We start from the raw sequence: 24,884 nt of genomic DNA, 5'->3' as shown, positions 1-24,884 counted from the left end.
TTTAATTGAACTGTCCTTATTAGAAGTTTCAAATTATTTAGTTAGCCTACTATTAAAAATTTACAATTACCAAACATCCATGTAAAAATACAACAGCAACAACAACAAAACGCACAGCTACAATTACATGTACGTACTGTACAAGGATCCCCTTGCATAACACCTACTATAATGATGGTATCTTTGCCATCAATATTAACTACCATGGCAACATCACTCAACAGCCAATCAAATTAAGGTTTCCATGAAAGTCACAATTAATCGCAAAGTGGAGGACTTAGATGTTTGATTTGTTCAGATTTTTTCTTTTTTTTATCTTTGCCAAACCAAATGTACATGTACACCCTGTATGCATATTTCAACACCACATGACAATTGTTCATGAAAACAGCCAAAAGATTAAAAGCCTGAACTGGAAAGCCAATGTGGTCTTGAAAACATCAACTCGGATCAAATGGAGGATTTACTCCTCTATTGGAAAATTTGGTCTCTCCATGGGTTTGAAGCAAACACATTATTAACTGCAGACAACATTATCATCTCTGACTCTGATGGCATATAAATGTACAATCTGGGGTCAAAAAGCTGCGTGATTTATAATCATTCATCGCACATAAGATCAGTGAATTGATGCAGGGTCACAAATTATTATGTCATTACCCCCCACAAGATTGTCGATAATAGAGTCATTAAAGAACAACTCTGTCAACAAGATAAATTAAAGCAAGTGTGTGTTAGTATTTAAATGTTCCAAAAATAAAATTAAATACTGAGACAGAGAAGCACAAGATCACTCTCAAATTTAAGAAGTGTTCCAGACCTTGCTTCGAACCAGGACTTGGTACTAACAGGGGGACCAATAGTAAGTACACAATCTTCCCTAAATTCATCCCAAAAACCTAACAATTTGTGAAGTTTTAACAGAGGACATGTGCAAAGAGAATACCGGTATACAAATTTTTATTCAGAGCCCCTTGTGAAATAAATTGGTGTGGAGCCATGATTTTGGACACCAATCATACATGTACAATGCAATGAAAGCGTCCACATATTGCTTTAGAGAACCAGTACAAACATGAGTAACCATAGCTAGGAAGTGTCAATTACATTTCTTGGAAAACTGACAGATTGAACACAAAACTATCTAAGGCAGCAAAAATAAACATAATATTCCACAAGCTTACCTCATCAACAGACTCTCCATCAAAGGACTGGTCAGCCTGATGAAAATAAATGAGGGATCATGCAAAAATAATGAGTGAATTCATGCGAGCAAAATAAATGCAAATAAAATTAAAATGTATGTTTCGGTAACTGTTCAGCATAAAAACATTTACTTGTACATGTATGTACCAAGGTGAGCACATTGCAAAGATCAATTTCATAATGAAAATCAAATCTCTATGATGTTCTTAAACTTCTTTATGAGACTGAGCATGAGTTAGAATGTGGATACTTAAAAAATGAGTCGATTCACATAATCTGATTAAGGAGGGTTGAAATTATTTTAGTTTTGGGTGAGGGCAATATCTATACATCCTTTGATGCCCAAGGACTATTTGGGAGGGTTAATGGCTCAAACTTGATACTACAATCTCTCTTGAACTACATGGTGATGACAGTTGCTAGGTCTTCACAAATCCTTTCATTCCAGAGATATCTACATGAACATGCATGATCACCCTATAGCCCTATACATAGCCCTATACACTGTACATTGTACAAATGTATGTCCTGTACAAGGCCTCAAAGTATGCACATTAAGTTCTGTGCTTCACTTGATGCAACATGTTCACATGAGCGCTCATAATCATGTCCACCCGAACACAAATCTTCAGATTTACATCAGATTAACGTTGCAAGGGGCACCTAATCTTGCATGAACTAGCAATATCAAGATGGACACTGAAATGACTAAGATTAGCTGCGTTTACACTGCAATAAAAAAAATAATCGATTTTTCTCACAGAATAGAGGCGAAACATGCGAGCCGCCATCTTATAATCTATTATAATGTACATGTACATGTAGGCACACATTTTTTGTCCATTGTCATTAAAACTCAGGATGGCGGCCCGCATGTTTTGCCTCTATTCTTAGACTAATATTATCAATTTCAAAGTCATGAAAAGGATATCAACAAACATGGTCGACAACAACTCTTAATGACAAAATAATCTCAGCTACTGTAAGCATGTTTTTTTAGCATTTGATATCCCAAAACTTGTAAATTTTTCGGCTTTTAAAAAAAAAATTGCTGATTTTGTTTGTTGATAATTTTTGCCAATACCGATCAAAGGTGCGAGGGTGTCGCTCCAATCTTCCGATCTAATCAAAGCCCCAACTTACAGGGTTGCATACAGGTGTAATGCTAATTTATATTTTTACTTACAGTTATACTGTACATGTTATTCCTGGGGGGTGTTTCACAAAGATCCTACCGGTAAGTTGAACTTATCTCTAAGCTGGACTTAAAAATTATGGAAAGCCATTAGCATCCTTGAAAATATTTTGTAGAAGTTATTTTAAAAGGCATAAAATGTTGATTCAAATCATTCATATTTTCTATTATCATGGGAGATTTCATGTTCTTGATGTGGAATTGATGAAAAGTCTAAAATATTTGAATTTTTGCTTTTGAATATTTTTCATTATAAGGCTTCAAATGGCTCTCCATAATATTTAAGTCCAACTTAGAGTTAAGTTCGACTGAGAATCTTTGTGAAACACCCCCCAGGTACATGTATACAGGTACAAACTCTGTATTAGATTTTCTCTTGATACAAGTTAATAAATACTGTTGCATTTCTGTACATTCCATCCAACCTGTAACCCTCTAGCCAGCCAGGCACGAATGAATCTGTGTGTATTCAATCACGGCCTTGAGCAAATTTGCTGCACACACGTCAGACTGTCACAGATCAATATTCAGGGGCGTTCCATTCAGAATTTAGCATTAAAATATACACAAGGTGTTCAAATTGTATGCTACATGTACTGTACCTCTCTCTCTCTCTCTCTCTCTCTCTCTCTCTCTCTCTCTCTCTCTCTCTCTCTCTCTAATTCTAAAACCTACATGTACAATGTACATGTACGTCTGTCAAAAGGAACCAATTCCTAATCTATGCCACATGTACAACTTTGACAATGAATTCCCTGTTCTGTATAAACTATAAACGATATTTATGCATTTTAATTGGAAGAGGAGGCAAGAGATCTAGGAAGGCAGGCTCGGGAAAAACAATTATCAGAATAGATTAATTTTTCATTTTATGATACAACTTAAACATCTCTCTCTCCTCACCCCAACTTCAAATGTTTCTATGGCTTTTTCTATGTGTAATTTATTCCCTCTTCAGTTTAGCCAATGAGTTCAAAAACCTATCACACTAACTTTGCTTTCTTCGTACAATATGCCTCCACCATCCCATAACCCCCCCCCCCCCCCCCCAACAGATGTTTCTACAGTGTCTATATGAGTATATCTACCGGTACATGCATATAATTCTCTTTTACTTTATATGAAAAACTATTATTAAAAAAAATAAAAAATAGAAAATAAAAAGTCATTTAATTTTCTAATTCATCAAAAGAAAAATTGACATGTTGGTTGAGTTCTGATTTATTCAAGTTCTGACTACCATGCAATTCTCTCATTGTTTAACCTGTTAGTGGGTACAACTGTACATTACAAAATTAAGTAAGATATTCATGCTAAACTGTTTCCACACTGCAATTCAACTATGAGGCAGCACTATGTAGTCCCTCTTATTGAGATTGAAGCTGTAGTTTGTAACATACCTCAGAATGCAAGGGTGATGAAAAATCACTAGCAAAGCTGGAGTCAACTTGATGATCTTGATCGTAAGAAGAATCGTCACTTAAGGGCCCTGGAGTGCTGATGTCACTATCTCCGTTAGCCACACCAAGACCATCGTCTACTTGCTCTGTCGAAGCCTTCTTTTTCTTTTTCTTCTTCACTTTCTTGTCGGGAGAGGTCTTCTGTTTTTGAAACTTTGCCAGCTGCCAAGAAAGAGGTGGAAGGGATATTGCTTTAATAAATGATTACTAAAGAATGTCAGAGTTGAATGGACAGAACACTGCACATTTGTCAGCTTTCTTAAGAACATTTCAACATGTAGTATGTGCGCCTACAAAGAAAATGGAGCCATTAAGTTAAGAATCAACCAAAGGATTGTAGCGCATAAAAGCAGTGAATTGACAAATCCTCTCTCACATTTACAAGGAGGGGGTTTCACCAAATTTTAAGAAAGTTCTAGTTGTGTAACAGTGTAAGACAAAATTCAATTGAAATTATTGAGGACTAACAAGTTAATCCCCTTTTCAGAATTATTTTCAATTCTCACATGTGATCCAGTCAAATTAACCACAACGATATAGATCTAGGCTAATGACAGCTAGCAAAAATATCAAGTCAATTATTTTGTTATTCTGTTGCGTGTCCAGACAGATTGTGTATCCGGACAGTTGATTTAAAACAGTACAAAATGAGCAATTTGATCTTAATTAAGTTTACAAATACGATACAAGTAACAAATATTTCATAAATCTTCTAAGACTTTCTTTGATTGTACTGCACCCAAAATAAATTTCTTCAAATTTGCCCCTGACAAGGTTCAGATTGATTGTCTGATCTGTTTCCTTGTTTTTTAGGATTTAATTTGTCCGCGTTTACGTTTATGTGGACGATCCTCATTCTCGGACCTGCGTCCAGCTACTGCCACTGGTCATCAGTCATTTAGATCGAGATCTATTCAGTCATCATCACTTCACTTTTCAGTTTTCGTTCGTCAATAAAATTGAAATGTCATTTTTTGTAATTGATTGTTTATAATTTTGTAAAAATATCGATTTCCATGAGTTTCCTACACATCTACTGTAATGTGGAATTTCTTCTGAAGTCAAAATTATAAAAAGACGACTTAAAAGGCATCAGAATTCTGAAAAAGTCAAAGTCCGCTGCTGGAACTTGAAAGTCCAGCTCAATCCGAGACGAGTGACCGGTGAGTCACCCGCCGACGCTTCCCGCAACAACATTCACACAACCCGGTGAAACAATGTTTGATGCGACTCACTTCAAAGCTACTTTAAATAATAATTGAAACTTAAATAGTGAATACATACCCTCTCCCTGCCAGCTAGTAATTTCTTCTTTCTATCGTCTTCATCCATTTTACACCAACATCATCACAAAGTGTAGTAATTGTCATAACATTTCCTCAGGTCCGGTCTGCTTTGCTGGCACTTCTACGTGGAAGTTGTAACATGGCCGACGATAACGTTTAACGCGAAACGATATCAATATGAACTTTGCGCTCCGATCCCACAAGTTATCCTACACGAAACGCTAGATGGCAGCAATGTAAGAAAAGTAAAAATAGATTAAAATTCATGGGGCGGTGGGATCAGGGAGGTGAGACCTCCCTGGAGGGATGTAGTGAGAGGGAAGAGAATGATGGGCAACATAAATCTCTCAAAATTGTTTATTAGTTTAAATCCATTTATGTGACATCCCTAACATTGGTTCCAAGATGGATGGATGACAGTTTCATATAGCCAGCTTTTCAAAATGGAAGGGAGAACTGGTAATAATATAACCGAGCGTTTCGAACAGAAATCAAGTTCATGTCGTGTATTTTCTATGATTAACGAAACCTACATGCTAAATGTATCATGACGGTGATAATATTAAAACGATAATAATCCTTCAAAAGAAATTCCCTAGTGCTTAACATACTTATCAATAATGTAATGGTATCTGACTATATGAACATATACATGTCACAGTTTTTCCAGGTGGCTGATGCCTCTTGCTCAAAGTTCAACTGTGTAGGAAAGGATTTCATGCTTATTTATCTGTTTTTGCTCTATGACACTTATTTTTAATTAGAGAAACATATTTCTCAAAATGAGATTGCAAATTAACATTGCGGGCATATCGGGGTGTTTATATGGGATTAGACAAAATATATATATATATTTTTTTTAAATTTAAATTAAAAAATATAATTTCTTGTTATCAAATAAGTTTGTCGGAACAACTCAACAACATTTTTTTTTTTTGAAATGGTGCCACGGTTCTATTATTTCTTTGCAACTACACATCGAGAAATAAAACATCGCTCAAATTTAGACCGATATTCAAATAAGAATCTGAGAATGTAGCGAGTGAAGCGAGCAAGTTCAGAAAATTGTTCACAAGTTATCAAACTTTCACCAGTTTTGTCGGCATATCCAGGGGCCTCCTCTCTGGTATATTTCACAACCTAGTGTCAGAATTGTTGCGACATTCTAAAGTTTAAAACTTTCAGTTATACCAACATCGTCCTCCCCCTTCCCCCCTCCCAAGAAAAAAAAAATTAATTAATTAATAAATCAATAAATAAAATATAAAATATATAAATAAAAATAAAAAGATTTTGATAGGGGGAGGGGGAGGGGGGGGGGGAGGTGATTCATGTTAATTTACTTAAATCGTCAGTGATCATACAGATTATAATCTGCTAGTCAAAATGGCAAGTCATCACCTCTCTTCCTGAATTCTGTCTCTATAATCATGTCTGTCATATTCTCTCCCAACTCCCAAGTATATTCCAAATTTCCCTCCCCCTACCCGCCCCCTCTCCCTTTCTTCCCCTCTCTCTCTCTCTCTCTCTCTTTTACCCTCTCTCATTACATAAACTCTCATCAGATATTTCACTTATCGCTTCCTCTCCTGCTCTCTCTTTCCCTCACCCCCTCACCCTCTTTCTCTTTCGGTCTCTTTCTCTCTCTTCCCCTCTCTCGTTACATAAACTCTCATCATTATATCTCATTTTATCTCTTCCTCTCCCCCCCCCCTCTCTCTCTCTTTCGGTCTCTTTCTCTCTCTCTCTTCCCCTCTCTCGATACATAAACTCTCATCATTATATCTCATTCTATCTCTTCCTCTCCCTCTCCCTCTTTCGGTCTTTTTCTCTCTCTCGCTTCCCTTCTCTCGTTACATAAACTCTCATCATATATCTCATTCTATCTCTTCCTCTCCCATTTTCTCCCTCTCTCTGACAATTACTGTAATGTCTCTATTATACTCACTTTCGCCAGCATACTCTCCTCTCGAAAATAATATCGCTAGTGATATTCGTTTGTCTCGCAATGTGGTCAATAAGGAATCTAAAAGATCACGACGTTTCGTGCGCTCTGTTTCCTCATATCCTCTTTCTTGCCTTTCCACATTCTCTCATTTTCTTTCCCTTCTGTCTAATCCTACCCTTCTTTCCCCGTCCCTCTTTGCTCATCAAATTCTTTCTTAAAATCAAACTCAAAATCATCTCTCTCTCTCTCTCTCTCTCTCCGTCTCTCTCTCTCTCTCTCTCTGAAGGCACAATATTAATGTAATCACACTATATAGGGGTTTCAAACAAAATTCCTTAGTCCTGATTCTTTTCAGTCCTCGATTCTGCCAGTTCCAATACCTGAAGACCAATTACTTACATTCAGATCAGAAGAATCATGTAGTCTCTAACAAAAGCGCAAGAAAAGAAAAAAAGAAATCTCAATATTTTCTTTCATACAAAATTTATTCCACCTTACTTACTAAAACATCTTTGTGACACTTTAGCTTAGCATAATAAGCAATCATTCTATAATTTAACCATACACCCTTTTTGCTTTCAAAGACAATATAAATGTACATATGAAAAAATGATTTAACAGAACTTTCTCCAAGTATTAAATGATCTTCGTAAATTATATAAAAATTATTGTGAAAAACAAAGAGTGCACTGAAAATGTACAAATTACAGCCATCATTAAAAAACAAAGATCATTTTACAAATTGACCTCCTTATCGGTCAGTATAATAATAAACATATAAGGTTTGATAACTATTTTTTTTAATTTTGATAAATTAATGGCAATATCACTTTCATCCATAAAGATTGCTGAATTTCAAACACTTAGCAAGTACATAAGTGGAGAAGAAGAAAAAAAATCCTCTCAAAATGGTAGCTGAAATGAGGAGAGCAAAGAGTAGAAAGATGAGCTGGAAAAAGGGGGAGATAATTGAGAAAGGAAAAAGAGGGGGAAAAGGAGGATGAAAACATGGATGGAAAGGAATACGTGTAGAAATTATGGAGTAATATCTACACACAATTATCTTTCGTATGACCCCGTCTAAAAGGAGTATTCCTAAGCTTGTGTTCATTATCACCACATGATTTTACACCTACCGGTATCCATAATTCCTAAGGTAAATCTATAAAAGCTGCAAGTACTAGCAAAGGTCCTTTTCTGGCCAACCCACATAAAAGAAATTAAACATGCAGTTTGTTGCAAAATGTGGGGGAACAAACATAACCAGATGGCAATATACAATGGGTGATACATAAATAATCATTAAACAAAGTGTTCTCTAAATATTCTCTCTGAAACTAGCTTAATCAAAGCAATGGAAATATTTTTTTCCTAAAAAGAAGCAACTTCTCATGAAAAACAGTCTTTTAAAGTGGACACTTTGGTAGCTAAATAATTACATTAATTAGTTCTATCTGTTGAATATGACAATCAAGTACTTTTTAACATATAAATCATTCAACAGCATTCATCATTTTACATATTACAAGAAATGAAATACACACAAGAGCAAAGATACATTTTTATAGGCTACATTTAACATTGAGAACAAATGCTACATACTCAATCAAAATATCACATTTTCTTGTAAAACACAATTTACATATATAACGAGCACAATATACATTCAAAACGACTAAAAATGTCAGATAATAACAACAATGGTTTATAACCAATGCAAAACAACGGAATACACACACACACAATTGCTTTCTCTCACATATATTGCGTATACAAAGCCAAATTGTGAAGGAGTGCTACTGTTAAATATATTATACAATAATCTTTTGATTTTCTTTTCAAGTGTCTGAATCACGTTGCTCGTATATACTGTTTAATTTCCTTTCGGACGTAGAGAGAATTTTCATGCACGGATAAACATGGTTTATTCATGATCAGTCCGTCTCTGCTGCTATCAAAGATGTATATTTTCACACAATGAGTCTACATAATGTGGAGCAAATGTATGCATGTATTCCATAAGAAACTTCCTAAATATAACAATAATAATTATAGTGGGTTCTTGTATAGCGTTCATGTCTGTCAGACTTGACACTCCTGGCGCTCCACAATTATTACCCTGGCTTTAGCACGGCTGCCGTTATGGCGCTCTCGCATTTCAAGGAATTAAATCCTGCCAGGTACCCATTTACATCACCTGGGTAGAATGTGGCAAATGTATATAATAATGTCGTGCGAAAGGACATTAGCGACACGGCAGGACTGGAACCCGGAACCCTACGATCCACAGTCCAGTGTGGTTTCTGCTAGAGGCAGCACCTCTGTATTTTTCATCTTTCTCTACAGATTACCAGACAGCAGTTTTTATATAAGGCTTTCTACTTCTCCATCCATTTTCAGAAAAAAATCTAATCAATTGAAAAGATTTGTAATCCAAGTAAAACTTTGTTAATAAAGAATACATATGCAACGTAAAATAACTATCTAAATAAAAAATATAACAAAGCATAGTATTGTAAATGACTAATTTGTAAAAAGACAAAAATCAAAGAAGGTCATGATATTTTTTCCTGATCCAGAATGGAAAGATAACCTCAATAAAACTTCTACTTGTATTACTACGAACAAATGTTTGAGCAAAATGAAAATATATGTTCATTCTGAAGAGCAAATTGAAAAGAAACAGAATGAGAGCTTCATTAAATTCATTCGGGAAGCAAACAAAGAAAGCTATCCATAGTTACACTCATGGTAAATACAATGAGCAACGACTTTAATAAAACAAAGAGCACGTAAGGAACCTTATTTTTTTTAAAAATATTAATCAAATCTAACAAACCAGATCATTTCTACGCATATCTATAAATGTTTTTTACAATGGTTTTTACAAGGGTTCCAATGATAGCTCTATGGCAAAAAATGCTGCATGGCAGTTAATTGTTTAAAAAACCTGTAAAAAAATCATCATGGGGAAAACTATGACATACTCCCATAAACAAGTAAACAAACATATCAAAATCAGGCACTTCATTAGTTAAATTCAAATCATTGATTACTTCTCAAAATCAGAAGACACGACATCGTCTGTTTGGAGCAAAAGGGGCGTTAAACCCAAGCACGCTAATGCAATATTAGCGCCTTTTAGGCTCCACACAGATGAAGTATACAAGTTGAGGACTACTTTGGGAAAACATTACACAATTGTTACTTTGAAACCGTAAATGGAACTCTTTGCCATGTAACCAAATCGACATTCACTTCATGCATACAGTACATACCAGACCTAACATTCTGATGAAAAACATGATTATAGCTTTATTTTCCATAAAGATGAGAGCTTGCTGCATAAAAGGACATAGTGTTTGGATATGGGAAGGTGGAGAGTTGCAATGGGAGTTTAATGGAAAAAAGAAGAAGAGGAATGTTAATCTAAGAGGCTGCAGCACATGGATAAAGGAGTTGCTTCGTACTTAATACACTTACAAATATGACATTTCAGTTCAAACAAATTTCTGCTTAATGATACCCTGGGTAAGAGTGTGTTAGTTGAATTAGTGTTTAGACCTACAAACCTTCAAAATTTTGAATCAAGCCGCTGCCTTGTCCTATAATCTGCAATGTCTATTCATGATATCTATCTTAAAGATAAAGATCAGTTCTGGTCATGCGATTGCATTGTGAAAGAAACGTTGTGGAATCGATCAGAAAAGGTTGATCATCTAGCATATAAGTATTGGTGTGTACTGCAAGGTTCTGGCATCAAAATGATAAGAAATTTGGCCCTGTCTTGGTAAAGTTACAAGCACTATACACAGAAAGATGTATATGGGACTATGCAACACGTGCACGATATTTATCAGGTCCAAATAGATATAATAATTTACCAAATATATCAAGTAGTAGGCGGTTTCTTGGCAAAATTTGTATCATCATTTGTATAGTCAAAACATATTCTTTCACATGATTGGTAATAAGAGCTTCCATTTAATTTGTTGAGAGGGGGGCGTTTCCAAAACTGATCTTTACCTTTAAATAAAACATATCCTAATCATTACAGATAGACCATATAATAACCCTTATAATACATTTATTTCATTTTGATAACATAGCATGATTACTTTCAGGCTTGTTTTAGTTTCTTCAAAAACATATCATCTACAGATACACATGATGAATAAATATCACTCACAACACACATTCTCAGATAGATAGCATTTCAAGGCCATCAATCAACTATGTGATTCTTTTTATAATAAATCTCACAAATGAATCACAACTGTTCATTGATTTGATTCAAAGCATAATTGGCATATCTTGAGACAACCTGTGTGCTACAAAATTCAGACTTAATTACTTTTAAGTTTAAAACCATTACCATTTTCACACGTCTGAAGAAGATGAAGGCATTTGGAATTTATCAAGATAAAACTCGAGATAAATCAAGAGTTGTACGACTGAAACATAGTCAACCACTCTTCATCTTTATTTCCTGCCTATTTTAAACCAAGATAACCCAGTGCAACATCTTCAGAAATAAAATCCAATTCCATTCCGTTCCCAAAGCTCCATTTTACCATTATCAATTTGAGCGATGTCTGGGCTCATTTGCTTTTGAGCACGCAACAAAACTACATGTATTCTGCTTGTACTAATTTGTACATTTACCAATCACACATAGCTACATGTAGCTACTCAAAAGTCTGCTTACAGTCCATAACTTTGGTCTCATTTTTAAACATCTCGGTCCTTCAACTCTACCTCTCTATACGACCTTCATTTTTAGTAAAAATCATCATGGCTATTCACATTCAGTAGGTGCAGAAGCACAACTTTCTATCACCGTTTCAAAAGTACAAGCTATAACAAGATGTAGTGCTTTAACATTGTTGACATCACGTATACGCTGTACCATGTCTATAGCCGACAATTTGTTAGGTTCTTGGCAAAGAGAGAGTTGAAGAAACATCGCTCACTTACGGGCGTATTTCGGCAAAGATGCGTCATTGACCTTTGACCTCTAGCAATCATTCTCACGCCAGGAAGAAGAAATACTTTTATTATAGTACACAAACAAGGGACAAGATTCATATCAATAAGAACAGACTAGGAAGGTGTAGAGTTAGCTGATGAGCGGTCTGGTGCGTCATACATCCTCGGGCGGACCGTCTTTCTCCGTGACGGCGACCGGCTCGTATTCCTTCTGGTCTTCTCCAGGTTTCTTCCTCTCGAAGAAGCCACACTGTATCAAGTAACAAGAAGTAAGGATGAGGATGAGTGAGTGTGTAGTCAACGATTATAAATGTCTTCAGAAATATGATTTTAAATACATTGATCAGAGAACTAGATCAAGTTTGGTGTTGGTTTGGTTTTTTGATTTACCCGAATGCTAAGAAAGCATATGCATACTTGTAAGTAAGCAATCAGGGGACCGACAGCTTTCAGTCCTCTCCAAGGTACTGATTAACTATCCCCCAATCTAAATTAATACAAGAGGGGAGCGAGGGGGGGGGGGAGAAGGAGTATGCAGACATTACAGACGCAAAGAGGGAAATAGATAGGGAGTGGCAGAAAGATTAAGAGAGTTAGAGAGAGAAACAGAGACAGAGACAGACAGGGAAAGAGATAGAGAGAGAAGAGAGAGAGAGAGAGAAAGAGAGAGAAGAATAAAGAGATAGAGAAAGAGAGAGACAGAGACAGACAGAAAGAGATAGAGAGAGAAATAGAGACAGCCAGAAAGAGATAGAGAGAGAAATAGAGAGAAAAGGGATAGAGAAAGAAAAAGAGACAGACAAACAAAAAGAAAGAGATAGAAAGAGAAATATATATAAAGATAGATAGAGAGAGAGAGAGAGTCAAATGACATGAGAACCCCATGATGATGCAACTCTCACCTTCCATAATCCTAAGATGATGATGAGGAGTAAGATGATGCCTCCCAGCACAGACACTACGATGATCCACCAGGCGATGCTGACTGGAGGAAGCACTAACTCTTCAGCTGTGATCAGCGTTGATGCCTGCAGGAAACAGAATACAACCATTTGTGATACATTGACGATTACAAAAACATCATCATGGTATACATGTAGGTGCACGATATTGTCAATACTTATACACGAACCAAATCACAATACAGTTCTAGGACACCTACCCCCTAGACATCCACCCCCGGATGACCATCCCCAGTCAACTACCCCCTAGGACAACTACCCTCTAGGACAACTACCCCCTAGGACAACTACCCTCAAGGACAACTAACTCCTAGGACAACTACACCCTGGACAACTACCCTCTAGGACAACTACCCCCGGACAACTACCCCAGGACAACTACCCCCGGACAACTACCCTCTAGGACAAGTACCCCTGGACAACTATCGCCGTACAACTACCCTCGCACAACTATCCTAGGGGGTAGTTGTCCCAGGGGTAGTTGTCCAAGAGGGTGGTTGCCATAGGGGGTTGTTGTCCTAGGGGGTAGTTGTCCTAGGGGGTAGTTGTCCAAGAGGGTGGTTGCCATAGGGGGTAGTTGCCCTAGTGGGTAGTTGTCTGGGGGTGGTTATCCAGTGGGGTGGATGTCCAGGGGGTAGGTGTCCGGATACGCACCATTCAGGTGGTCCGATGGATACATTACCAGACTGTGGATCATGTGGTTTGCGGTTTGAGTCCCACTGCAGCACTAACGTCCTTTGAAGACATCAACCTACATTTGCCACTCTCTACCCAGGGTTAATGTTTAAACACAACACCATACCACCAAATATAAACATATCCTACATTGGATGTGTCACTAAACTCACTGGGGAGGGGATGATGTCAGGAATATCCCTCACCACTGATGACTGATTCAAGCATTTTGTAAAGTACTTGAGAATTTGAAATATATTTTCAGGGCTATTTTTTGCTCACGGCACCCTAAATCCCACGGTGATAGCAAAAACCTGCAACCTACGTTGTGTGTATCATTTAACTTGCAGGGAAGGGGTACGTTGTCAGGAATCTCCGTTGTCAGGAATACCCCTCACCTTGGAATACTTAGATTTTAAGCACTTTGTGAAGAACAAAATACATATTTGGAAACAGAGCTTTCAAGCATCCTAAAAACAGAAGGCAATACAATCAAACCTGCTTAGGCGATCACCTGTCTACAAAAACCACCTGTCTACAGAGACCACATTTTTTGTTTCCCTTGGAAATGGTTTCTCATTGAAACATGTACTAAAGGAACCTGTACATAGAGACCACCTGCCTATAAAGACTACTTTTCTTGTCTCCCTTGGGTGGTCTTTATAGACAGGTTTCACTGTACCAAAGATTTATAGCTCACCTTGGTTGAGTCAGTGAACTCCATGGGGAGGGGTATGTTGTAAGGAATCGACCTCACGGTAGCAGTTGCAGTAGATGCTAAGGTTACTTGTATGACAGGCACCGCCTCGCTAACAGCCTATAGCATCACAAGAACAAAGAGTTAAAGAAAGGATATAAAGTCAGACATAAGCAGAAGTGGACATTGATACCACATTTATCACAGACACTGAAGGGGGATCAAGTTTTAAGACCATAAATACATAAATATAGATAGACTGTAATTGGAAAGATCAAATATTTTGAGCATTTTCAGATTAGAAAATAATGTTTTAGTACCGGCAAGGAAGACTATTTTCATAGCCTTTTTTCATTGCAATCTGGGTAGCCTAGATATTGAATAGTTAGTTTAAGGATCTTCTTGCGACGTTTACAATATTGATGGTAGAAAGTTTAAAGCCCCACTGCACTACTTATAGCAACTTGCACCCTCTATATAGCAAACTAGCCTAATCGGTGACCATTGATCCCCCATGATCCTCTTTTTCTTATGTTAAGTGAGAGCTGATTTAATGAGACAACCACCTGTCAGTACCTTGCAGGGTGGTCTAATCCCTCATGTAAACTAGTACAGATGGGCTTTAAACAAAGGGGCAATTTTGACTACCTTCTGGAATGTCCTCTCCCAGAAGCGTCCCAGGATCCGCACCACTTTGCTCTTAGTGGCCTTGATCTCATCTATGGTGCAGTTGATGAGAACGCAGGATTCTGGGGTGCAGAAAATGGGTTCTGCCTGGGCCAGAGCTTCGGCATACTCCCCCTCGCGTTTTCGGCGACCGCTGACCTGCGTCGTCGAGTTGGAGAGCTGTTCTTTTGTGCTGGCTTCGAGCTGATTGTAAGAGAAGACGATGTTCCAATTATGTAATTAATAATAAGAATGATAAACATATTCCCATACTAGTAATGCATGATGCTGTCTTTGTTTTATCATTATCGAAAAAGGTATGTGGACATTACACATTCCCTAGCGCTGAGACAATACAGCTTCAAAAAGCAAAAACGTGTGTGATTTTACAAAACCTTTTACCGACTTAAATTTTGTTTTGGGTCCCATGCGGGAAAATTTTTGGGGGGCTATTCCTTCACCCAGGTACTGATCATTTTTTCTTCAAGTTTCATATAATTTTCAAAGAAAATAGTAGAGGATCTATGAGAGATCCCTGTGGAACACCCCTACTTACCTTGACTACCTCTGGGTTAGCTTTTCCTTGAGAGATCTGCTATTCCTTACCCAGGTACAAGGAATATGATTTTAAAAAATTCTTCAAGTTTCATATTATTTTTCACAGAGAATAGTAGAGGATCTATGAGAGATCCCTGTGGGACACCCTACTTACCTTGACTCCCAGTGGGTTAGCCTGTCCTTGAGAGATCTGGCACGTCACCCCTTCGTCTGTCATTATTCCCAAGAGATAGAAAAGATAGTCTCCGTTCTCATCCTTCTCGGGCCATCTGATGTTCAGTGTGACCTCGGCAGCATTGCTTGAGCCTGTGTTACGGACCTGCATCAAATAGATAGTAATAAGATTTGGGTGTTTCTAAAATAATAATACTAATAATAATAGCTCATATTTATAATGTGCCTAATACTTTGTTTCTAGGCGCAGCACATATTATTACCCCGGTCATCAGATTCAGGCTTACCCGCAACATAATGTATGCACATTTTCCACTCCCTGGCGAGCATTCCAGCCAGTCGACATTATACAAGTGCCACTTTTAACACATTTACTTTCGCATCCTACCGGGTACCCATTAAACACCTGGGTGGAGAGTGGCAAATGTAGATCACTGTCTTGCCAAAGGACATTAGTGCCGCAGACCTTGTGATCCATATTCCGGTGACATATCCACTCGACCACAACAAAACTAGATACAATTTCTTTCTGGAAGTACACATGTATTATAGATAGTATTACCCTAGTCAATGGATTCATGCCCACACTCAACATGCAATATCTACATCCCCTGCAAGGGACGTGGCATTTTCAGTCACAGTGAATTTCTGCATCCTCAACTTTCGGCATCCTACCACTTCTCAAATTCCTGGATATGAAGCGGCAAATGTACCGTAAATCTCTGTGTGTAAGACGCACTTTTTCCCGCTGAATATTTTTTTGAAAGTCCGGAGTATTCGGGGGTTTCGATTTATGCCCCTCCACCTGGCACTGTGCCTGGCAATGTCCTTCAGTTCAGTCATACCACTCGGAAACTTCTGTTTGGACTTATAGGAAAATTAGTCTGTCATCTTTAGTTTTAAAAACTAATTATCAGAATAATGAACATATGTTTTTAAAACCAAATGTTCATTATTGTGATAACTTCATTGTTACTTTCATTTGTGACAAGTTCATTATTGTGATAACTTCATTGTTACTATTATTTGTGACAAGTTCATTATTCTGATAACTTCATTGTTACTATTATTTGTGACAAGTTCATTATTCTGATAACTTCATTGTTACTATTATTTAGGACAAGTTCACAAGCAAAAATTGGCGCCTCCAACTGCACCTCGTAAAATGAAGGTCCTTCCCCTCGTGGGCTTTTGAACACGGACCTGGCTTGATGGCTACAGAGTCGGGGGAAGAGTCTTGGCCCCCAAAATAGGGATAAGTCTTATACACAAATGCGTCTCATACACAGAGATTTACGGTACATTAAATGTGTTGCCCAAGGACATTGGTGTCGTGCTAGGACTTGGTTTATGACATCATTTTTTTCCCATCACACTTACACTTAAAAAATGCTCACCAAAAATATATAAGTATCAACTCCACTGCTGTTCTAACTCCGATCCCCTTCATCAACACCATAGAAAATGTAAAAGGAACAAAAATATGGGGGATAAAGTAATTGTTTTACCTCATAAAGATGCACCACTTCCATGCCAATGTCAGCCTCTGATGCATTCTTGGTTGGGAATTCAGGTACGATGTTGTCTTCTGGCACACGGTAAGTCACAATTTCTGGATAAGACGCACTGTTGGTAGAAATAAAACAAAAGAGAGAAATGAGAATCAAATTTAGAGCCCCACTGTCCTACTTGTAGCTACTTGCTCCCTCTATATAGAAAACTTCCCAATTCGGTGCCTGTTGGTCCCCCATGATCCTCTTTTTCTTATGTTAGTTGAGAGCTGAGTTAATGAGATAGCCACCTGCCAGTGACCTCGCTGTGTGGTCTAATCCCCTCTGGCCCAGTGGTATTGATGGTCTTTAATTCACTGGTAATACAAAGTGAGTACAAGGAGGGATTCAGTCTTTTTTATTTATCAAATAAACCTAGAGGGAACATAGAGTCAAAGAAAAAGATAAGAATGGTAATGTATGACACTTAATTATATATTACAAATGGAGTCATTGATGCAACAATTCATTCCAAACTCCCTGCCTCCAATCCTTATGCATCTTTTAAGCTTAAACAATGGACATTGGTCCTAAATATTGAAACATTTCAGACCTGCTTCTGTGCAGTCTGTTCGATTTAAAAATTCATTCAGAAGACTTTACAAGAAATAATTCTCTCCCTTTATAATGCATAATTTATTTTAAGACCACATCTCTCATACAAAAAAACACCCCCCCCCCCTCCACATCCCCCTTTGCTTTGCATATGTTATTATTACTTCTGCGACTGATTTTTATTGATGCACCATTTTCCATTTGTACTATGGTTTCATCTTTAATATTTTCTTTACATTTTGAATGTCACTTTATGTAATTTTTATATTACTATCTGTTATGATGATGATGGAAATAAATGTCAATTCATTTCAATTAATTTCAATTCAACTTAATTCACTTTGCTCCAACACTTTAACTTTGAAAACTGGACATCATTTAAACATCACACCATAATCTATCTAATCTGTAGATACCTGATACGGCTATGGTTCAATTACGGGACCCCTTTGCTGCTAAGGCATTTTCAGATATGGCGTTAAACTGCAGTAACAGTGCTGCCAATTTTATTAGGTGTCAATGAATGGCAACTGAGTGCAACAAAGGACTTAGGCACATCCACTGAGCTCTCTGATATAAAATACAGGAATGTGAAGCATATTACACTTTAAGTCTTCATAAAAAGACTGCTGCGGTTTTGCCGCTTCATGTCTGAATGACACTTAATTTAAGCGCGTTCCACCACATGAAAGGAAATATGAATGAATGAATACATAACAATATTCTATTTAAAAAGCATTTAAAAAAAAAGAGAAATCAATCATTTAAGATACCAAAGAAGGATGTTATGTCAGAATTGAGGCAATCCTCTTTTTCACAAAGAGTGATATCAGAGTGGAATAATCTACTATTTTAAGTGGTAGAATGCCCATCACCTAAAAAAGCTCTAGAAATTCGGGCCACCCAGGGAAAAAAGAATTTGACCTCAAATAATTATACAGCGGTCCATATTCTTCAACAGCTGCACAGAAACTATCATACAGAACGTATTTCATCATCATGATTGCAGAGGGGTAAACAAGTTTTGTACAAATTCAAGCTCACTTCCAAGGCACGATTTCAAAGGTATGATGTAGTTTCATTACCTGAGCAACTTGAGGGTAGCATCTACAGTAACAGCGACTGTCACGTTCAGTTCATTGTTGTCTAGTGTGTTTGGATCCTCATTGTTCTCACTGTAAACAAAATATATGCATTATTCATTTAGATATTCATCAATAATTCAGATATAACATATATTAATCAATGATTGAGATATAATAATATACATTCATGAATAAGTAAGATTCATGTACAGTGCAGGGGTGCATTCATTAAAAAGACGAACATGTAAGTAACATATTCAAAATAAGATTATAAATAAAGTAGTAATAAAAGAATTAATTTGTTTAAAAAGTCAGGTACAATACGCTGTATATATATATGAATTAATATAATTAAGACATGATTCATTAATAAGGTAGAAGTTTTTTAAAATGTGAGTTTATCAATAAACAAGTAAGAAATAGAGTACATATAAAGTAGTCTAAGCATGAATTTCCATGCAAGGCAATGTTTTTACCTTGTTTGCAATATAATGGTTTGAAACATTCTTACTATTTAATATTTATCAGTTTCTCTGTAATAAGTTTTCTCATAAGAACTGTAATATTACCATTATATCACTAGAAAGTGCATAAATCTTGTTTTTACACTTACCTCCCGGCTACCAGATAGAACTCAATGTTATCTTTATCTCCACTGACTTGCAAGGTTGACAAAGTCAGGCCAAATTCAAGCTGGAAAAAAAAACAAATTGGTCAAACAAAGAATATCAGTATGATTCCAAATTCAAAGCGGGATACATACATGTAGACAGATATTGGTGATATTAGATTTTGAAGCACTCTTAACTTTTCAAGTTGCTCTAATTTATTTCTCTGACTTTTCTTCTTTCCATCAATACAGAATGCTGGTAGTGCTCCAACGCCTTTGTCAGAGCCTTTGAAGGCGTCACTGTCAACACCCTCTAACAGTAAATTCTCCCAACCATTTTTGAATTTTCCCAACTGTTTTTTCCATGAAAATAAGACATACACAATAATTAAATGTCCGAAATGGTTTATAAAGCCAATTCATTGCCTTGTGACAATTTACATGCATCTAAAATGTAATTAAATTGTAAAAATATAGTTGGGAGAATTAAGGAATCGATAAGATCAGTTTTCCCAATTTTTATCAATAATAATGATCTGTTTTCACTCAAACTTTGAGATTATCTTTGATTGTACATCTACAGTAGCATTGAAGTCACTACCTTAGAACCATTTTCTCTCATCTGAACAATGTTACCAAGTCCCTTTAAGAAATACAGTATGCATCATAAGATAAATTTGTATTGTGAAGGTGAAATCACCAAATACTTACATTGTATTTGCCGACCAATGGGTTTCCTGTGTCGCAGGTGATCATGCGAAGAGCAGAGTCCTCAGTGCATGTAACAGAAAAGTCCTGACAAAGATCAGAAAACGAGATACCATGAGGTAAGTAAAACTGGTGATGCATTCATTTTACTTTTACTTTTTACTTTAACCGAGTCCTTCCAGTGCCTCGGGATACGATGGACCTGGGGAGTGTTTCACAAAGACTAAGATCAACTTTACCATACTCATTTTACCCAAAGGACTGTTATGTTATAAAAACCATTGGGAAAACGGTTTTTAAAATTTCTAATTCCAATCATAAATATCTTGATTATCAGATAGGCGATCGGCTTGTAAAAGTCATGGGAATCCTGACTGACCTAAAGGTCTATAATTATGTTTGCAGGATGAGCTAAATCCATATTTTTTTTTTTATCTGAGGCAAAGATACCCATTCCCTTTCAAAAAGAATACCGGTAAAACAAAAAAATGGTAAACTCTTTACACATGCTCTTGGTACGGTTCTGGTACAGAGAGGACCATCATTTGCATCCTATCTGAGGGACATATAAAGAAGGTATCTAATTACCATGTTAGCTCTCCTCTCCAGCCTGACATACTGAAGCCCTTCCGGGTAGTAGACGGCGAGCGTAGATTGGAACGCATCTTCCCCTCGGTTGTTTATGGATACTACTAGAGTCAACTCTTGGGCCTGGCCGATCACAATGTTCGGGAGATTACTGATTGGTCGAAGGAAAAAGTGCAGAGAATTTAAGAACGTGCAAAATTTCGATAAAATATTCATTTTAGTGATGAAGAATTCTACAAGTAGGCTTTGTACGTCAACAATATTTATACACTGATGAAATTCTCAGTAGTGTTTATATATATATATATATGATGAATTCAAACTTTGTTTTGCACGTAAAAGACTTTTTAAATCTATACATAATATGAAACAAATATTTTCAGTTAATAATAATGATGATAATTATAAAAATAATAATAATAATAATAATATTATGTCTTGTTAACCCAGGGTCGTCTCATCAGTATTAAAACTGGGGAGTGTTTCACAAGGACTAAGATCGACTTTAAGTTGGACTTAACTATGGCAGGCTGTTCATGCCACTGTTTGCTCTCACCTTTTACTGACATTGGTCTCTCAAGGGACCTACAAATTATCGTCACAAACCTACAGAATTTTTTTTTTTTATAGTTCATTATTGAAGGAAAAAATAGCATTTAAATATCATAATGGTGAGAGCAACCAGTGGCATGAATGGCCTGCCAGAGTTAAGTCCAACTTAAAGATGAAGTTGAGTTCTGGTCATGCGATTGCATGGTGAAAGAAACGGTGTGGAACTGACCAGAAAAGGTTGATCATCTAGCATATAAGAATTTGTGTGTATTGGAAGGTTCTGGAATCATCAAAATAATAATAAATTTGGCCAAGTGTTGGTAAAGTTACAAACACTTGCACAGAAAGATGTATATGGGACTACACAAACACGTGGCGTAAAAAAACCGGCCCCCCGATTTTTACGATGTTACATGCATATTTAGAATATGAAGGCATTTGAAGAGCCATGCTTTTCAGGGAACATGTCTTAACTGATGTTCTTCCACACTTGCATAATAAGAATGAGTAATGCTCACAAATTATTTTTCACCTCTTCCCAGAACTCAACCTTCTCTTTAAAGTCGATCTTAGTCTTTGTGAAACACTCCCCTGGTCTCCCCGAGGGCCCTGCAAGCTACATGTACATTCACTAAACAGTAAATAGTTTTCAACACTTGTAAAGCTTGCATATTTCAAAAATCCTTCCATGTGATTAGATGGATTCATTTTTAAATCATGGACTATAAAATTAGTTCATGTTTTCGGAAATTGGATGAATATACTTATTTGTGTTTTTTTCTCCTAAAAATGATAATTTTTCTGTACTCACGGTGTGACTGTGATGCCAATTTCTGGGATACAGATGTTATTGACACAGTTGTTCTGAATGGACACCTGGGCATAGAAGTAAGGAAATGGAGACAATTTAAAGATAAAATAATTATTAAAAGAACATAATTCAGTTACTAGTAGTAATTTACATGCATTTCTTAAACACAAATCAAGATTACTTCAAGACAAATCATTAACAAAGCATTAATGGGCTGCTCATTTTACGTGCACTTTGCAGAAAATCTGTTCTTTGACATGCACTTGGTATGGCTCTGGTGCATAGAGGACCATAATTTACATCCTACCTGAGGGACATGTGAAGAAGGTTTCCTACTAGGCTGATCAACATCCTGTACATATATGAATAATTTTCATGATTTATTCACATGAAAACAAACATAAACAAAATGTTAAACTACTTATAATACATGTACACTTCACACTGAATAAGGTCTGTTCTTGGCATTGCAAATGGAGGCAGGCAATCCTCGTACAGGGGACATTACTATCATAAGATGATGAAGCGGATCCCAATCAAATGATTGGTTGAGAGCGTACAACTGACCAGGCATTTATTTTGCCTGACTCGTAACTTTACTAATGACCATTTAGCAAATACTAATGACCGGTCATTAGTAAAATCATGTTATAAAACATCAGTTTATAAAAGAAATAAAACGTCATTTTATAAAAGAAATAAAACATCATATTATAAAATAATAATACACAACATTTTGTTTGGGCATTAGTAAACTTACCTACACAAAGTACCTTTTGTGGGTAATTCTTACTAATGCCCTCACTGCTGTGTATTAGTTGTATACTATCCTATCTAAGAGACCGACCTGCTTAGTTTGTGAAGACACAGCCTCCTTGTTGATGATGGGTAGGATCTCATAGGGCAGGAGGATGGACTCATCCGGGTTCAGCTCGTACTGAAGATCGACAGCGATGGGAGTAAGCTTGTCTTGGATGGTGTTCTGTGATCAGGGAAGAAAATGATTAGAAGGGATGAGGGGGTTACTTCTTTTTCTCCTTCTTCAAATTATTATATTCATTATTAATATTATTATTATTATTATTATCATTGTTATTATCATTATAATGATGATGATAATTGTTATTATGTTATTATGAATATCATTATCATTATCATCATTATTATCATTATTATTATCATTGATATTATCATTATTATTATTATCATTATCATCATTATCATAAATATAACTATTATTATCATTATCATTATCATTACCACCATTATTATTATTATTATTATCATTGTTATAATTATAATTATTATTATTATTAAACACAGAATCAAGTTAACGGTGAAAACAAAACAACAAGAAGGTTTGAAGAGAGTCAGATGTACGTCAGGAAAAGAAAAAAGATTAGCTCAGTTGGTAGAGCAGTGGTCTCGGCGACCCGGGTTCAAAACCTAAGCGATGCGCTAGTGCCCTTTGGTAAGGCATTAATCCTCATTACCAGGTCCCCCGAAGAGGACCTAAAGCCGCCGGTCGTCTGGTTGCTTTCTTAGCTTCTTAGCTTCTTAATTTTTAAGTTTGACTTAGGATCTTTGTGAAACACCCCCCAGGACAGGTAATCATCTGGAGACTTGCTTACCACGACGTATGCTCGGAGAGGGTCGCAGAACTGCATCCCAACGTCGAGGTTTCGATTCTTTGTGACTTGGCTCATTTCGTTGACTTCCAACAGCGCCCTTCTACCGCTGGTGATACTAGAATCCACCGTCAAGGTGTAGCTGATGCCTGGTGGGTAAAAGTAGATGTCAGAATAGAATAAGTTGATGAAGCATTACATGTTGTTGTTGCTTTTTGTTGTAATGGCAATCAGTCAAGAACTGACTTTCATCACCGATGCCTTTCTTTTTAATATCAATTTCCTTTTTTCTCTGTTTCTCTTTTTAAAATATATGTGGATAACAGTATAACAAATTTATAGGCTTCTCCCTCTTTTTTTCTCCCTTTTCCAATCCTATCGTTTTAAATTTGATAACCGAAACAAAGGATTAAAATGGAAATAAATACAATAACAAAAAAAACACCAGAATGTAGATTTTTGTAGCCTGCAGGTTACAAGTGGACTAATTAAAATATATACATTTTGCCAGAGAGATGTCTTTTGTACTCTTTCAAGGAGAACATGTCATAACAAATTATTTTGTCAAAAATGAACTCAGAGACGTCCGCACTCTTTACAGAGGACTGAGTGTTGCATGTCACCAATAAATGTGTCAAAACTTGACTAGAATGGAAGAAATACAGAATTCAACACTGAGTGGAACTGCTCTATCATAGCAGGGCAAATCAGCATAAGTTCTCATTCCCCATAACCAGTGTCAAAAAGAATTAAGACATATTTTCAAGAGTTGGTCCGATGGAAATTATTCCAAGCCCAATATTAAGATGAAACAGAGGGTGAGACATGAAATTACACTCCAGAATGTCTAATCACAATGCCAATTAGTGAAGATAGTGGCACTGTTCAGACCGCTACACATTATCTAATCCGTTTACAATCAAAGTTTTGCAGAACTTGTAAGATCATGCGCATGAAGGATTAAGAGTTTGAATCCTTTAT

General features: G+C 36.6%; 2 protein-coding genes across 8 annotated transcripts in view; both read right to left on the bottom strand.

Moving 5' to 3' along the window:
- LOC582174 (A-kinase anchor protein 9) overlaps positions 1–5,317 on the bottom strand; it is a 108,562-nt gene extending 103,245 nt beyond the window's left edge. For 6 of the 7 annotated variants that reach the window (XM_030990731.1, XM_030990729.1, XM_030990732.1 and 3 more), the window contains exons 1-3: positions 5,146–5,317; positions 3,802–4,023; positions 1,185–1,220 (exon numbers count right to left, since the gene is read on the bottom strand). In XM_030990731.1, coding sequence (XP_030846591.1) covers positions 1,185–1,220; positions 3,802–4,023; positions 5,146–5,193 — 306 coding nt within the window. In that variant the 5' untranslated portion in view covers positions 5,194–5,317. The remainder of the gene's footprint in view (positions 1–1,184; positions 1,221–3,801; positions 4,024–5,145) is intronic. The other variant, XM_030990736.1, reaches the window with a different exon arrangement.
- Positions 5,318–11,089: 5,772 nt separating this feature from the next.
- LOC373206 (alphaP integrin) overlaps positions 11,090–24,884 on the bottom strand; it is a gene marked incomplete at its 5' end in the record, with an annotated part of 60,705 nt that continues 46,910 nt past the window's right edge. The window contains 15 exon segments of the mRNA NM_214477.1: positions 11,090–12,209; positions 12,212–12,245; positions 12,247–12,334; positions 12,987–13,112; positions 14,422–14,538; positions 15,067–15,288; positions 15,797–15,961; positions 17,325–17,442; positions 19,007–19,096; positions 19,620–19,699; positions 20,328–20,411; positions 20,913–21,063; positions 22,276–22,340; positions 23,123–23,257; positions 23,907–24,052. Coding sequence (NP_999642.1) covers positions 12,185–12,209; positions 12,212–12,245; positions 12,247–12,334; positions 12,987–13,112; positions 14,422–14,538; positions 15,067–15,288; positions 15,797–15,961; positions 17,325–17,442; positions 19,007–19,096; positions 19,620–19,699; positions 20,328–20,411; positions 20,913–21,063; positions 22,276–22,340; positions 23,123–23,257; positions 23,907–24,052 — 1,646 coding nt within the window.

The sequence above is a fragment of the Strongylocentrotus purpuratus genome, unplaced genomic scaffold, assembly GCF_000002235.5.
Source record: "Strongylocentrotus purpuratus isolate Spur 01 unplaced genomic scaffold, Spur_5.0 spur5_scaffold_19, whole genome shotgun sequence".
NCBI lineage: Eukaryota > Metazoa > Echinodermata > Echinoidea > Camarodonta > Strongylocentrotidae > Strongylocentrotus > Strongylocentrotus purpuratus.
This window is presented reverse-complemented; position numbering and strand designations above follow the sequence as displayed.